Source organism: Gorilla gorilla, chromosome 13 (genome assembly GCF_029281585.2).
Source record: "Gorilla gorilla gorilla isolate KB3781 chromosome 13, NHGRI_mGorGor1-v2.1_pri, whole genome shotgun sequence".
In the NCBI taxonomy this organism is placed as follows: Eukaryota; Metazoa; Chordata; class Mammalia; order Primates; family Hominidae; genus Gorilla; species Gorilla gorilla.
In genome coordinates, this window is record NC_073237.2 from 58,852,916 (window position 1) to 58,867,678 (window position 14,763).

General features: G+C 36.1%; 1 protein-coding gene across 5 annotated transcripts in view; it reads right to left on the minus strand.

The window, feature by feature from the left end:
• Positions 1–14,763, minus strand: part of RIC1 (RIC1 homolog, RAB6A GEF complex partner 1) — a 151,274-nt gene that overhangs the window by 37,098 nt on the left and 99,413 nt on the right. For 4 of the 5 annotated variants that reach the window (XR_010130214.1, XM_055350606.2, XM_063696419.1 and 1 more), the window contains exons 7-10: positions 12,634–12,725; positions 6,497–6,585; positions 2,017–2,161; positions 1,293–1,341 (exon numbers count right to left, since the gene is read on the minus strand). Coding sequence is in view for 4 of the 5 variants with exons in the window: in XM_055350606.2 (XP_055206581.1) it covers positions 1,293–1,341; positions 2,017–2,161; positions 6,497–6,585; positions 12,634–12,725 (375 nt within the window). In the remaining variant the exon portion in view is untranslated. The remainder of the gene's footprint in view (positions 1–1,292; positions 1,342–2,016; positions 2,162–6,496; positions 6,586–12,633; positions 12,726–14,763) is intronic. The other variant, XM_063696418.1, reaches the window with a different exon arrangement.

Sequence of the window (14,763 nt, forward strand, 5' to 3'; positions counted from 1 at the left end):
GTGAAAGGTTGGGAACCACTATTTTAGGCAACCGTGATGGTTTTAATTCTACAAGAAACTCAAGATCAGAAGAATGTCTTCCTCTGTGGAGCAAGAGAGAAGAGAAGCGACAAGCCTCATAGTCACTAATTTAAAAAGGATGGTACGCAGAGGGGCTATAGCAAGAAAAACTTGTTATGTAAAGACGGGTTATATCTCTGTTTTCTACAGAAACTCTTGAAAATAGGTAAAAAATAAAAACACAGGTTAAGCCTCCCTAATCCAAAAATCTGAAATGCTCCAATAGCTGCAACTTTTTGAGGGCTGATATGACACCACAGTAAAAAAAATTCCACACCTGACTTCATGTGATGAGCTGCAGTCAAAATTTTGTTTTATGTACAAAATTATTACAAATTCATTACATTAGCTTCAGTCTATGTGCATAAGGTATATATAAAACATAAGTGAATTCTGTGTTTAGACTTGAGTCCCATCCCCAAGAATGTATTTGCAAATATTCCAAAATCCAAAAAGTTCCAAAATCTGAAACACTTCTGGTTCGAAGCACTTTGGTTAAGGGATACTCAACCTGTATTGTTTACAACAGTGACTATAATTCTCTTTGACATACATCTATGTAAATTTTTAAAAATATGCTCAAGGTACTGTATACATATATATAGATATATAGATACAGATATCCTCAAGTAATGCACAAGTGCATGTCCTCCAGGAAAAATGCCCAATGAGCATTTCACCTCATGTTAAAAGCAAGCAGGCCATGAGAAGACACATACAAAAAAGGCCTCAACTGAACAGTCATTATCATCATAAAGATGACAGGGGTTTGCTGGCCACATCTAAACAAAACGCAAATACTGAAAACCAGGCAGCCTTCCAATTAAAAAAAAACAAGACTTTCATCAAGCAAGAACTGTATAATGAAGAGTCTGCTGAGACTAAAATAGTTTTGTGATTTTATCAGATCAACATGAGTGAAAAAAGGGGGCCAGCCTGGGCAACATGGCAAGACCACGTCTCTACTAAAAATCAAAAAAATTAACCGGGTGTGGATAGTGGTGTGCCTAGAGTCTCAGCTACTTGGAAGCTTGAGGCAGGAGGATCACTTAGAGAGGCAGGACGATCGCTTAGAGAGGCTGCAGTGAGCTATGATCTGCCACTGCTCTCCAACCTGGGTGACAGTGTAAGACCCTGTCTCAAAAAATTAAATAAATAAAAATGAGTGAAAAAAGGGAAGAAAAATCCAAGTTTTTTTAATACCATGCCAATTTTTTATAGAAAGTACTTACCATAGAGTTGATCTTAAGGGGATCTTTTTTGGTGCCATCAGACCTATAACTGAAACAGAACAGAAACTAAATATAATACAGCGTTCCAATTACATATAATACACATAAAATTTAGCGTTTTTTAAAAAATCAAACGGATTTTGCGCCTTCAAAATAGAAATACATAATAATGCATGAAATACAAAACTGTGGGTTAATACACCTAGGTGTATATATCTCTCAGCCACATTTTCCGAGGTCCAAGTGACTTCTTGCCAGAGTTATGCAGCTTTTAAAGGTGTGCTCATTTCATCAGAACTGAGGTTCAGGGTAGTATATGAAGTGGGCAGAGATACCAACCTACTCCTATCAATCACTGGGCTAACCTACATTAACCTAATGAGATAACGTAACTTTCTACTATTTATGTACATGCCTTACCACCCTCATTAGATTATAAACTACCTAAAAGCAGAACCATGCCTGATTCTGCTTTGTGTCTAACATGCTGTCATATATACAGCAGGGGTTCAATAAATAAATACATTTTTATGGAATGAGATGTACATTTTTTAAAAAATGAATGTTCAGAGAATCAGTATATTCGAACAGATTATGAACTTTGCAAATTGTTTTAAGGTAAGAGTCAAGGCAAAAAGGGAAGTTCTGACACAAGCTTTTTGTATGCATGCATTGTGAGAAATAATGGAGTTATTTTATCTAAAAATTGTCTTTTTTGACTTACGCAAAATCTCCTCCAAGTGTACAAATCAGCTGTGCTCCAAAAACACTCCATAAAGAAAGGCCTCCGTATTCCCAGGTCACTATTACAACACTATTGTCAGGAGACCATCTCATCAATTTAACAGCTCCTGTTTTATTCCAAATGTCTGTTAGGAAATAGTGAGAAGAGTTAAAAATAAATAGTTGCTTCAGAAATACTTGTGTTTTTTTTTTTCAAATACAAACTATATTTTCAAATCTAAATGAGTAGAAAGGTATGACTGCTTCCAAAAATAAATCCTGCTCATTTAGGACTACTTAAAGTTAGTAAGGCCATTAGTTTTGTCCTGATCTAAGCAGAACAAACTCAGTGCACAGGTGATTTGTAAGAAGTGAAAGCTGTTTCTAGTCACTATTAGCTTGATTAACTTATAACTGTGTGATCTTAAAAGTCTTTGGCTTTGTGTAAATCAGTTTCTGTAAAACAAGGATAAGGTTATAGTAAAAGCTGTCTTTAGAAAAAAACATATGCAGGCCTTAAAGCTACACAGTAAGAATGATTAAAAAAACGTAAGGAGCAAATTTCTATTTCTGGAAGTACAGCAAATGACACCCTGAATGACTTCCACACTGAAAAAACTAAGATGTTGAATAGAATACTTAAATCCTCAAAACAATAAAAAATACTGAGACAAAGTGCTTGTTCCCTGAATTTTTCTGCCAAACCCTGGAGACCTTTACTTCTACCTCTGATGACTCACAGCGTGTTAGGAACAGGAGATAAAGCTCAGAGCTTGCCCAAGACAGGTAATCTAACAAAAGATACCCATGTAAAGCTGGGACTACAATGGACTATATCCATGGTATAAGACAGAATGAGAAAAAAGCCTCTGCCATGTAGGAAAAGAATTAGCAAGGAACACTTTCATGTTTCATCAGTGGAAGTGAATGGAAAATAACACTCCCTTGATAATCTGAAGCCACAAACCCTCACTCTGATTTGTAATTTGTGCAATTTAATGTGGTTCAAACAGAATACAATGCAAAGGGTCACAGACTGATGTAGTGCTCCCAAGTGACCAGAGGAAGCAAAGACATTTAAATCCTCTCTGGAAAAACTCAAATGTTATCCAGTTCTCAAAGCGCTACACACACAAAAAATATACTTCAAGGAAAACAATCGGCTCTCAGTCAAAAATCCTAAAATACACACACAAATAAGCAAGAACACAAAGAATCAAGACATGGCAGAAACAGACTCAGAAAGGCCTCAGATTTTGGGATTAACAGACACAGAATATAAAATAACTGCTTTTTATAGCCAATTAAATAAAGGAGAAGACTCAAACAAGGAGCAGGATGCATACAGATTGGAAAAAGAGCTAAATAAGCCTTTAAATAATAAAAAATACAATAAATGAAATTAAGAACTTGATGGACAGATCAAACAACATATTAGGCATAACTGGAGAGGATCAGCAAACCCAGATGGAGAAAAAATTTCTAGAATGCAGTCTAGAGAAACAAAATTTAAAAAAAATTTAAAGTTAGGTTAAGAAACATGGAAAAAAGTGTAATGTATATCTGAGTTCCAGAAAATAGATTAGGGGAGAGGAATATTTAGAAATACTGGTTGAGAATTTTCCAGAAATAGTTCAAAGATGTAAATCTTCATCCAGCAAGCCTAAGTCTCAAGCAGGATTTGAAAAACAAACAAAATTATTCCCTTCCACATCACAGTTGAACTGCAGAAAGCCAAAAACAAAGACAAGATCTGAAAGGTAGCTATAAAGACCAATCTATTGAAAAGAGAAGACAACTTGACAGAGGACCTCTCAATAGCTGCAATGGAAATCCAATGACACTGGAACAAATTCTTCAATGTATAAAAAGAAAATAACTGCCAATCCAAAACAGCATACCAAGTTAAACTATAATTAAATCACAGGGGCAAAATAAGTACATTTCAGACTCTCCCAAAGTAGAGTTTACCTTCAAAAAACTTCATTAAAAGAAATTCCAAGGGATGTATGGGAGGTTTTTCAGGCAGAAAATGGTCTCAAGAAGAAGGTATGAGTTGGTAAAAGATATGGTGGGCAAAAATACTGGTATAAATGTGGGTAACACTAAGTCAACATGAATAGTTAAATATCCTAATTGTGATGGTTAACACTGAGTGTCAACTTGACTGAATTGAAGGATACAAAGTATTAATCCTGGGTGTGTCTATGAGGGTGCTGCCAAAGGAAATTAACATTTGAGTCAGGGGGCTGGGAAAGGCAGACCCACCCTTAATCTGGGTGGGCACAATCTAATCAGCTGCCAGTGCGGCTAGAATATAAGCAGGCAGAAAAATGTGAAAATAGAGACGGGCCTAGCCCCCCAGCCTACATCTCGTGTGCTAGATGCTTCCTGCCCTCAAACATCAGACTCCAAGTTCTTCAGTTTTGGAACTCCGACTGGCTCTCCTTCCTCCTCAGCCTGCAGATGGCCTATTGTGGGACCTTGTGATCATGTGATCATTTATTAATACTTAATAAACTCCCCTTTATAAATATGTATGTATCTATTCTATTAGTTCTGTTCCCTAGAGAACCTTACTAATACAGATATTGGTACCAGGAGTGATTCTAGAGGAACAGAATATTAAGGATGGAGTTCCTTCATTGGTTTTGGGGTTTCTAGAGTTGGCTGCCTAATATCATTAGACCCCAAAATGCTAAGGACTCTATTTCTAATAGTACACACTGACAGTCCTCGACGTGAACTGTTTATATAGAGTTATGCAAAATAAATGCATTTGGCACTCCTGATTCATTGCTTGTGAGACGCAAGGAGTTTAGTGACTCTATACATAACACCTTTGACCATATGTGGAGAATCAAGGAACATAATGAAGCTAGTTGGTTGCTCCTAAGTTCAGTGAACAAGGTGATGAAAGAAAATGATGAACTCAGGGATTCCATCTCCCAGAAGCAGATACTGAGCCTCAAATCTACTAAGATTGCCCTGAGTGAGGGTCTTATCTCCTATAGAGAAAGAGCTAAAATTGTGGAAACACAGAGCTAAAATTGTGGAAACACAGAGACAAACTCTTATCATTTGAGTGGCTGATCTGCAACAAAAGGTGCATGCACAGCCTCACCAGGTGTCTACTGTTAGAGTGAAGGCACTGATTGGAAAAAAATGGGACCCTGCAACTTGGAAAGGGGATGTGTGGGAGGACCCTGATGAAGCTAGATTCACTGAGTTTGTAAACTCTGGTGAACCTTTTTTTTTGCCAGAAGAAACAGCTTTCCCCATCCCCAATAGTGGCAACATCCCCTCCTGGACCCATGCTGCCATTAGCCCTTCCACCTTTGTCTGAGGAGATAAACCCTGTGCTGCCTGAGGCAACAGTGATGCCCTCCCCTGAGGCAGTCGGCAGGCAAGATAATGCTGATTCTCCTCAGGAGCCACCCCCAACACCTCTGTTTGCTTCTGGACCTATAAATAAAGTCCTGGCAGGCCTCTAGAGGTGAGGTTGAGAGTATGACCCATGAGGAGGTGCACTATGGGAACTGCTTGAGTTTTCTAATTTACATAAATAGAAATCTGGAGAGTAGGCATGGGAATGGATATTAAGGGTGTGGGATAATGATGGAAGGAACACAGAGTTGGATCAGGCTGAATTTATTGATTTGGGCCCACTAAGGAGGGATTCTGCATTTAAAGCTGCAGCTCGGGGAGTTAAAAAAGGTTCTAATAGTTTATTTGCGTGGTTAGCTGAAATATGGATTAAAAGATGGCCCACTGTGAGTGAGCTGGGAATGCCTGATCTCCCTTGGTTTAATGTAGAGGAAGGGATCCAAAGGCTTAGGGAGATTCAGAAGGTGGAGTGGATTAGTCACTTTAGACCTACTCATCCCAGCTGGGAGGGTCCAGAAGATATACCCTTGACTGATGCCTTGCAAAACAGATTTGCAAGGGCAGCAGCCACATCTTTGAAGAACCCTATAATTGCACTTCTCTGTATGTCAGATCTAACAGTGGGAACCTCAGTCACTCAACTACAAAATTTAAATACAAAACGGGAATAACTGGATCCGGAGGCAGCAGGGGCCAAGTGGCGGCACTCAACTATCAAAGGCAAGATGGGCGTAGCTACTGTAATGGACAGCAGAAGCAAAGCAGCAATCAGAATAGTCTGACTTGTGTAGAACTCGGGCATTGGCTAATTAATTATGGTGTTCCTGGAAGTGAAATTGATAGGAAGCCTACTGCATTCCCACTTAATTTATACAAGCAGAAAACTTCTAGGTCAAATGGACAAAATACTAATTTGAATTATTAAAACAGAATCACGGCCCCTCAATCAATTTCCAGACTTGAGCCAGTTTACACACCCAGAGCCCCAATATTTGACCTATAGCATGACATGTATTGTTTAACTTAAAATCAGCATCTGCTACACATGGTAATACCAGTACATTAAAAACGTTAAAAAAAAAAAAAAGACTCACCAGGATACTGTTTTGCTGTTAGCTCTAATTTATGAGATAGCAGCATGGCTCCAGTGCTGTTATCTATTGTATAGACCTGCACAGAACCACTGTGAAAACAACAACGAAAAACTTTTAGTGAAAAAAGACAAACACAAATAGAAAAAGCATTATAGAACTCTTATGTTTTGCTGGTGGGAGTGTAAACTAGAACAAAACCACTTTGTCAATAAGTTGCACTCATCTCATAAATTTGAACAAAGGCATATTCTAATCTAGCAATTTCACTTCCAGATAGATCCCAGAAATTATTGTCTAATGTTTACTAGAGATATGTACAATGTCCATTGTACTATTGTGATAATTTTTAAAAAAGGAAATAGCCTATCTAGCAACATGAGGAAAAAAAATGAACTTTTATTTGGCTATAGTACATATGGTGTAGCAATATAATACTATACCTTACAGCACTGAAAATGAATGAACTTTAGCCACATGGATAGCGAATACAGTTAACCCTTGAACAACATGGATCTGAACTGCATGGGCCCACTTATACATGTATTTTCTTCTGCCTCTGCCACACCTGACATACCTCCTTTGCCTCTTCCTCAAGCCTACTCAACATGAACACAGTGACAATGAAGACCTTTAAGATGATCCACTTCCACTTAATCAATAGTAAGTACATTATTTCTTCCTTATAATTTTCTTAATAATCTTTTCTCTAGCTTACTTTATTGTAAGAATACAATATATAATATTAATATATATAACATAAAAAGTATGTGTTAATTGACTATATTGTCAGTAAGGTTTCCAGTCAACAGTATGCTATTAGTAGTTAAAAGTCTTGGGCGAGTCAGAAGTTACATGTAAATTTTTCAACTGTGTTGGGGGGTTGGTACCTCTAACCCCTGGGCTGTTCAACGGTCAACAGTATATACGTTTAAGATATAAAATATACACACACATTTGTGTGTGTAAAAGCATAGCAAATATAAACATACATATTTGATATATATACATAGTAGATATACAGTATTAACAGTAAATATATTTGTGGTAAAAATACAACAAAGAGTTAATGTATACAAATTTCAGATTAGTGATACTCTGGTGGAGAAAGGGGAGTATCAAAGAGGGGTAAACAGGAGGCTTCATCAGCACTGGTGATGTATTATTTCTTACGTTGGATGGTAATTTATAAACATTTTATTTTAAAAATCTATATGCTTTTTTGTGTATATGGTATATATAATTACTTAATTTAAAACATCTTTACAAGGGTCAAATTTATGAAGGGCCTGAAGCCAAAAGTAAAATCTCTATAATACTTCTAAGCTACATTTCAAAATTGAACTACAATGATAACAGAAAAGTCTCATTTCTGCTCATGCTGTATTCTCAGTTCACAAATTTAATGCACATTCAGCATTTGAAAATGAGGCTCCTGTTTTACATTACTTATGCAACACTTATAGTGAGAAAGAGAAACAAATGTTCTTAAAGACACTTTTTAATCTAAGAATGCTTTTGCACATAATAGGATGACACTGGTTTATGACTACCAGATTGTTTTTTTTTTTGGTGGTAGGAGAAATCAGATGGTTTCTTCACAGCAGCTTTGATCCATTCCCATCCAGGTCCTACCTCTTCTCAAGTACTAGAACTGGGACTAACTAAAAGACCTGCAACAGTAGCCTCCTTAAAGTTGTCCCACAGCTTACTGATACTCTGTTTTTGTTTTCTTTTTTTTCTTTCTGTGTTCCATTTTGGATAATTTCTGTTTTTCAAGTTCATTAATCTTCTCTTCTGCAATGTCTAATCTGTTGTTAGCTCCATACAGTATGTTTTTCATCTCAGACATCATAGTTTTCACCTCTAGAAGTTTAATTTCAGTCTTTTTCTAATATCTTCCATGTCTCAGTTTAATATTCAAGAGAGACCCTCTACAGCTCTCTGAAGTTCTCTCTTTGTGCCACCTCTTTGGTGTCTATATTATGAACTCTAGCTGCCTTGGTTTTCCCAGATTCTCTGATTTCCATGTGCTTATCTCAGCTCAGGATGTATCTCCCCAATCCTGTGCTGCAGCCTACAAACACTCAAAATAATAAAAACTAAGGGCAGTTACAGAGAGATAATTTTGTTTCTCATCTTTCAGAAATCACTGTCCCTTGTTACCTTATGTTTGTGTTCTGAATTCACAACAGCTCTTTCATATTTTTGTCCGTTTTCTTGGCTGTGTCAGGTGGGAGGGAAAATGTCATCTGTCATTCAATTATACCCAGAAGCTAAATATCTGAAAAAGATTTCTTTCCAGACTACCTGCCCAAATAGATCATCTCTTGCTGAGAGACAGCACTAAGTGGGTAGCAGGTGTTTGTTTTTGCTTTGCATCTGACAACTGTCAACTGCTAACCCTGGGATGCTGAGCTCTAAAATGTTAGTGAGGAGTCCATGTTTTAAATATAAGAAGTAGGTACTAAGTTACTACTTATAAAAGTCTGACAATCTTTTAGGTATTCTATAGTGCTTGTATTCTTTAAACTACTTTTCCTTCCATTTCTCACCAGCCCAATGTAACAGAAAAATATATTTTCATTAAAAAGACAGGACTTACTAACTCCAAAGCAAATCTCTATAAGAGAGATATGGCTATTGTCACCATAAGTGATCAAATTTAGTGTCATTAATACTGAAACAACTTGACATTATTACTAAATGATACCATAGGAAGTATATATCATCACCCATGACAAAATGTGTAACCAGAATCTAGTAATACCTTTAAATATTTAGGTTAACAGGAAGGTTGTTAAAATACTGATCTGCTGCAAACTGGCATCCTAAAAGGAAGCTGGCTTCTTACACAACTCTAAGGACACCAGCTATCACCTAGTGTTCAAGGTAATTAGTCCTCATAAGTGTTGGCAGATCTGGACTAGCAGACACTGGTTTGTTATGTCACACAGCTAGAATCACAAAACTTTAACCCTAACCCATGGGCATGCTAGAAGAGAACTTGTAGTCTCGTAGCTGATGAAAACTGAGGTGACTGAAAAGCTATAGGCCAAGAGTCTATCTACATTATCCTGGTAAGGGCTAGTACTTCCCAATCATGTAGCTTATAAGCCCATAGCCTAGGGAGGAGTACTTCTTCTGGATTCTAACACCCACCCTTGTGCTAGCCCCAAATGCAGTAAATGGAACTGCACACTTGCCACTGCTTCTGTCTCTGTGTATTTTCTCTAAATACTTTTCCATGCCTGATGTGTGGGCTTTCTAGTCACTTGACTGTATTGCTCAACAAGAACTAGCTTCCAGGTTAGTCATGACAGGTGTCAGATAAACTAGGTAAATGCCATCATGAGGAAACAATAAGGCAAATCTAGGATGCAGGATATTCTATAAAGAATCGACTCAGACTCAAAAAAAGTCAATGTCATGAAAATAAGAAAAGTGGTATAAGGATTATTGTAGTTAAAAGGTAACTAAAGAGAAATAATAACCAAATATTATTAATGAATCTTGATCGATTCTGGTTGGAACAAAGGAGGTATAGAAGAAATTCAGCTGGTGGCAACTGGGTTAATTTGCATATAAATTGGGTATTAGATCCTATTAGGGATTTATCATTAATTATCTCATGTGATAAAGATATTCCATTTATACAAGAGAATGTCTCCTTTTTTAGAAACCAAGAAATAAGGCAAAAGTATGTCAACAGCAAAGTGGATAAATTATGCTATATTCAGACAACGGAACGTTATTTATAAACCAGTTTAAAAAATGATTACAACTACTGGTAAATGACATGGATGAATCTCACAATGTTGACCAGTTACTAAGTGAGTCAAGGAGGGAATAATAGTTGTGACTAGGAAGTAGCAGAGGCAGTTTGTGACTGGAGACCAGTAATGTTCTATTTACTGATCCAGTTGTGAAGAGATGGGTGTTTCTACTACAACGTTAAACTATGAATATCTGGATTATGTACTACTTTGTATGCATATTTTTGTTTCACAATGTGAAATAAAAAGGGTATTATAAACTTTATGCCAGTAAGTTTGAAGGTGTATAAGAAAGAAACCAATTCCTGGAAAAAATGCAACTTGCCAAAATGACATAGGAAGAGATACAAAATCTCAATCTTCTTAAATCTATTTTTAAAACTGGGCTGGGCCTGGTGGCTCACACCTGTAATCACAGCACTTTGGGAGGCCGAGGTGGATGGATCACGAGGTTAGGAGTTTGAGACCAGCCTGACCAACACAGTGAAACTCCGTTCTACTAAAAATACAAAAATTAGCCGGGCATGGTGGTGCATGCCTGCAATCTGAGCTACTCAGGATGCTAAGACAGGAGAATCACTTGAACCCAGGAGGCAGAGGTTGCGGTGAGCTAAGATCACGCTCTTGCACTCTAGCCAGGGCGACAGAGCGAGACTGTCTCAAAAAATAAAATAAAGTAAAATAAATATATATATATTTAAAATATATATAATATATAAAAATATATATTATATATAATATATAAATATATATTATATATATTTATAATATTTAAATATATATATCTAAAATATATACATAATATATATATATTTTTAAAAACTGAATTGAATCAGTAGTCCAAAAAAATCCACAATAAGAAAATTCTAGGTCTAGATGGCTTCTCATTGGCAAATTCTACCAAACATTCAAAGATGAATAGAGAAGACAAAGAAGGGAGGGATTCTCATAACTTGCTTTATGAGACAGCCATAACCTTACTCAGAAGAGTAAGGAGGAAAATTATAGGTGAAATGTATTCATGAACATATATTTTAAAATTCTAAACAAAATATGACTGAATCCAATCCACAAACATTAAAAAAAAGCTTTTCCTTCTCTCTTGTACTAAGTTAAACTTACTCGTATTTCTACATTTAACTGCTCAATGAGGATCAATGTGTTGAGAAAAAGTTGAGGATGAGGATTCCCTACTTTACAAAGAGTTTATTAAGAGTGTAATGAAGGTGATTTATAATATGTGAATTATTTATACTGATAAAAAAAACTGGCCGGGCACGGTGGCTCACGCCTGTAATCCAGCACTGTGGGAGGCCAAGGCAGATCACAAGATCAGGAGATCAAGACCATCCTGGCCAAACACGGTGAAATGCCTGCTCTACTAAAAAAATACAAAAAAAATTAGCTGGGCATGGTGGTGGGCGCCTGCAGTCCCAGCTACTTGGGAGGCTGAGGCAGGAGAATGGCGTGAACCCAGGAGGCGGAGCTTGCAGTGAGCTGAGATCGCGCCACTGCACTCCAGCCTGGGCGACAGAGCGAGACTCCATCTCAAAAAAAAAAAAAAAAAAAAAAAAATCTTTGATACTTAAATTGGGTGGTGATGATATGGCTGGAGACTACACTAGATATATGTTCTACAGAACAACCAAGTCTCATTTTGAGGGCAACACAGGATTTTATATTTAAGAAAGAGTTTAGAAAACTTTTTAAAAAAGCACTATATACATTGCAAGCCATTATAACAACTAATATAATCGTTTTATTTTAGCTAAAATGTGTGAGCTAAAATTTAAGCTCAACCAAGTTCAGTATCTTTGTTTTCTAACGTATCAAGTGCTTAGAACTATGGCTGGTATGTGATAGGCATACAGATACTTGTTGAATAAATAATTTTATTCAATTTTTTTCTAAAATCTCTATTTAATAAACTAAGGCAAGAAACTGGTTTTATATGTGCACTTTAAATTTGCTTGTTAACTAAAGCACACTCACTAATTTGAAGGCATCATGAATGCTGATGTCTTAAAAATTAAGATTTAAAAAAATCTTCCAAATCCTCTTTTAAACAATAAAGAACCTAAACTTTAACTGATTTATTCTGTTTAACCTGTAACTCAATTTTCCACCACTGAAGAAAAAGCTAACTTTTACAAATTAACAGGCTCAACCTCCAAAATCTGCCCTTTACTTTTGCTTGTTTCAATTTAATAAAATACTTTTACGTGTCATATTAAGGTTGACTGACAAATTATGATAGCATGATGCAGTTTATAAGTATGTTAGGAACATCTTATGTTTACAAAAAAAAAACCCAGTATTTTTTGCAACAACTCTTAAAAATGCAAAAGCCTACATCAATTATACCTCACACAGCCAAATGCCATTAGTCGATACTTGTTATTTACTGCTACACACGTTCCGTCAACAACATCTTGTGGCCAAACTCCATGAAGCTGCTATAATAAAAAAAAATAGTTAAGGCTTAAAAAGTGTTTCTCCAAATTTACTGTAGTCAATATAATTCTCCTTCAATGAACATACAATTTCATAATGCTTTATTTGGTTTCATCTGCAGAGGAAAATATCCCACCAGGACTACCACAGTAGTCTCCCTTAAAACCTCAAACTTCTCATGAATTGGTCAGCTCAGTCCAGTGCTAGTTAATTTATTTAAAAAACACTAAAATATGGAAATTCAACTCCAAATAAAGATGACTTTCTTGTTAGAATGTAAACATTTTGACAGTGGAAACAGCATCTAACTTGCTCACTGTAATTATTCTCATCACCTAGCACATAGTATTTAACTTCTCAGTCAGTGAAAAGTAGTACATTCTGTTTGGTTTATTCTTTAGAAGCAAAATTGCTTACTATTCTCTACAATTCCCTTCTTTATAGTGTAATGGTTAATAGCATGGTATCTGGAAGCCTGACAGCTCAGGACTGCTTTCACTCCTCAAAATAATTATTTGATCTTTTTTAAGCTTCAGTTTTCTTATCGTATTTACCTCTCAGGGTGTTTCAAAGATTAAATGAAGATACACATGTAAACTATTTAGGACAATGCCTACCATTCAACAAGCATTCAATAAATAAATGACATTATTAGTAAGCGTATATGCTATTTCCATATGCTATCTCTATATATAGAGAATAGATTCAGCTCAGTTGTTTGCTCCTATCTGTCAAATCACAGACATTTTAGATGATAAATTCCAAGGCAAAGGTCATAATCATTAGTTCAGTTAGCACAAAAAGTGGCACACTATAATACAGCACTTTATTTTTGGATGATCCTAATAGTAAACATTAAAGATACAATATAATCACAACTATATGAACTAGAATCCTACAGATTTCATTTAATTCCACAATCAGCTATATAATCTACTATCTAAACAAGGAATCTTTGCTTTAGTAGGAATTTTATCTTTTAATTTTAATAATAAAACTGGACATTTTATGTCACAAATGGTAAAGACAGCAGTGAGCATTATTTCTCTGAACTGCTGCTTGGACTGAAATTCAGTCCTACAATAAGTATTTTCTAGGTGGTTACCATTCACCAGGCACTGCTCTAGGTGCTGAGGCTATACTAGCACACCAAAATCTCTACTTGTATCCTTGCTTTACATTTCAGTCAAGAGACAGACAAGTTAAAAAAGTATATTGAATACTGGAGGTTAAAAAATACTATACAAAAAAAATTAAGCAATGGTGGTGAAGAGGGAGTACAGGGGAAGGATGTAATATTAAACGGGTTTGCCTATAAGGATGCCTTTTGAGGAAAGTCCTCAAAGAAATAAAACAAGTGTAAAAGCCCTATTGTAGTAGCATTTCTGGTATGCTCAAAGACCAGCAAAGAAGCCTGTGTGGATAGAGTGAAGTGGATGGGTTGTGAAAGGAAAGTAGTATATGTGGTAAGAGATGTAACAGGAGGTCAGATATTTAGGGCTTTGAAGGCCACCATAAGAATTTTGGCTTTTTCTTCAAGTTATATAGAAGAAGAATATTAAAATTTTTTAACCTTTACTGTCATGAATTATAATAAAGAATACATGAAAATGAAATGTACATCTCAATATCACAAAGCAAACACTTGTGGAATTGCTACTCAGGCCAAGAATCATGAGTACCCAAAAGTCTCCCAATAGTGCCCTTCCCAATCACTGTATCCTCATACCCCTACAACAAAAAATATCCAGATTTACATGGTAATCAACTCCTTCTTTCTTTTAAATCATTACCACTTAAATATGCACCCATATATACTCTAATTTAGAAATGCCTACATTATTTGCCCTTTAATTTTTACCTAAAATGGAATCATAGCATGTATTCTTTTGTGTCTAGCTGTTTTTTGCTTACCATGTCTGTAAGATCTATCTGTGTTGTTGCATATAGCCTAATTTGTTCATGTTCATTGTAGGCTTAAATATTGGGCTTAGCTCACTGGATTGCTGGCCTCCCTTAGTCTGGCAATTCTTTACTGTC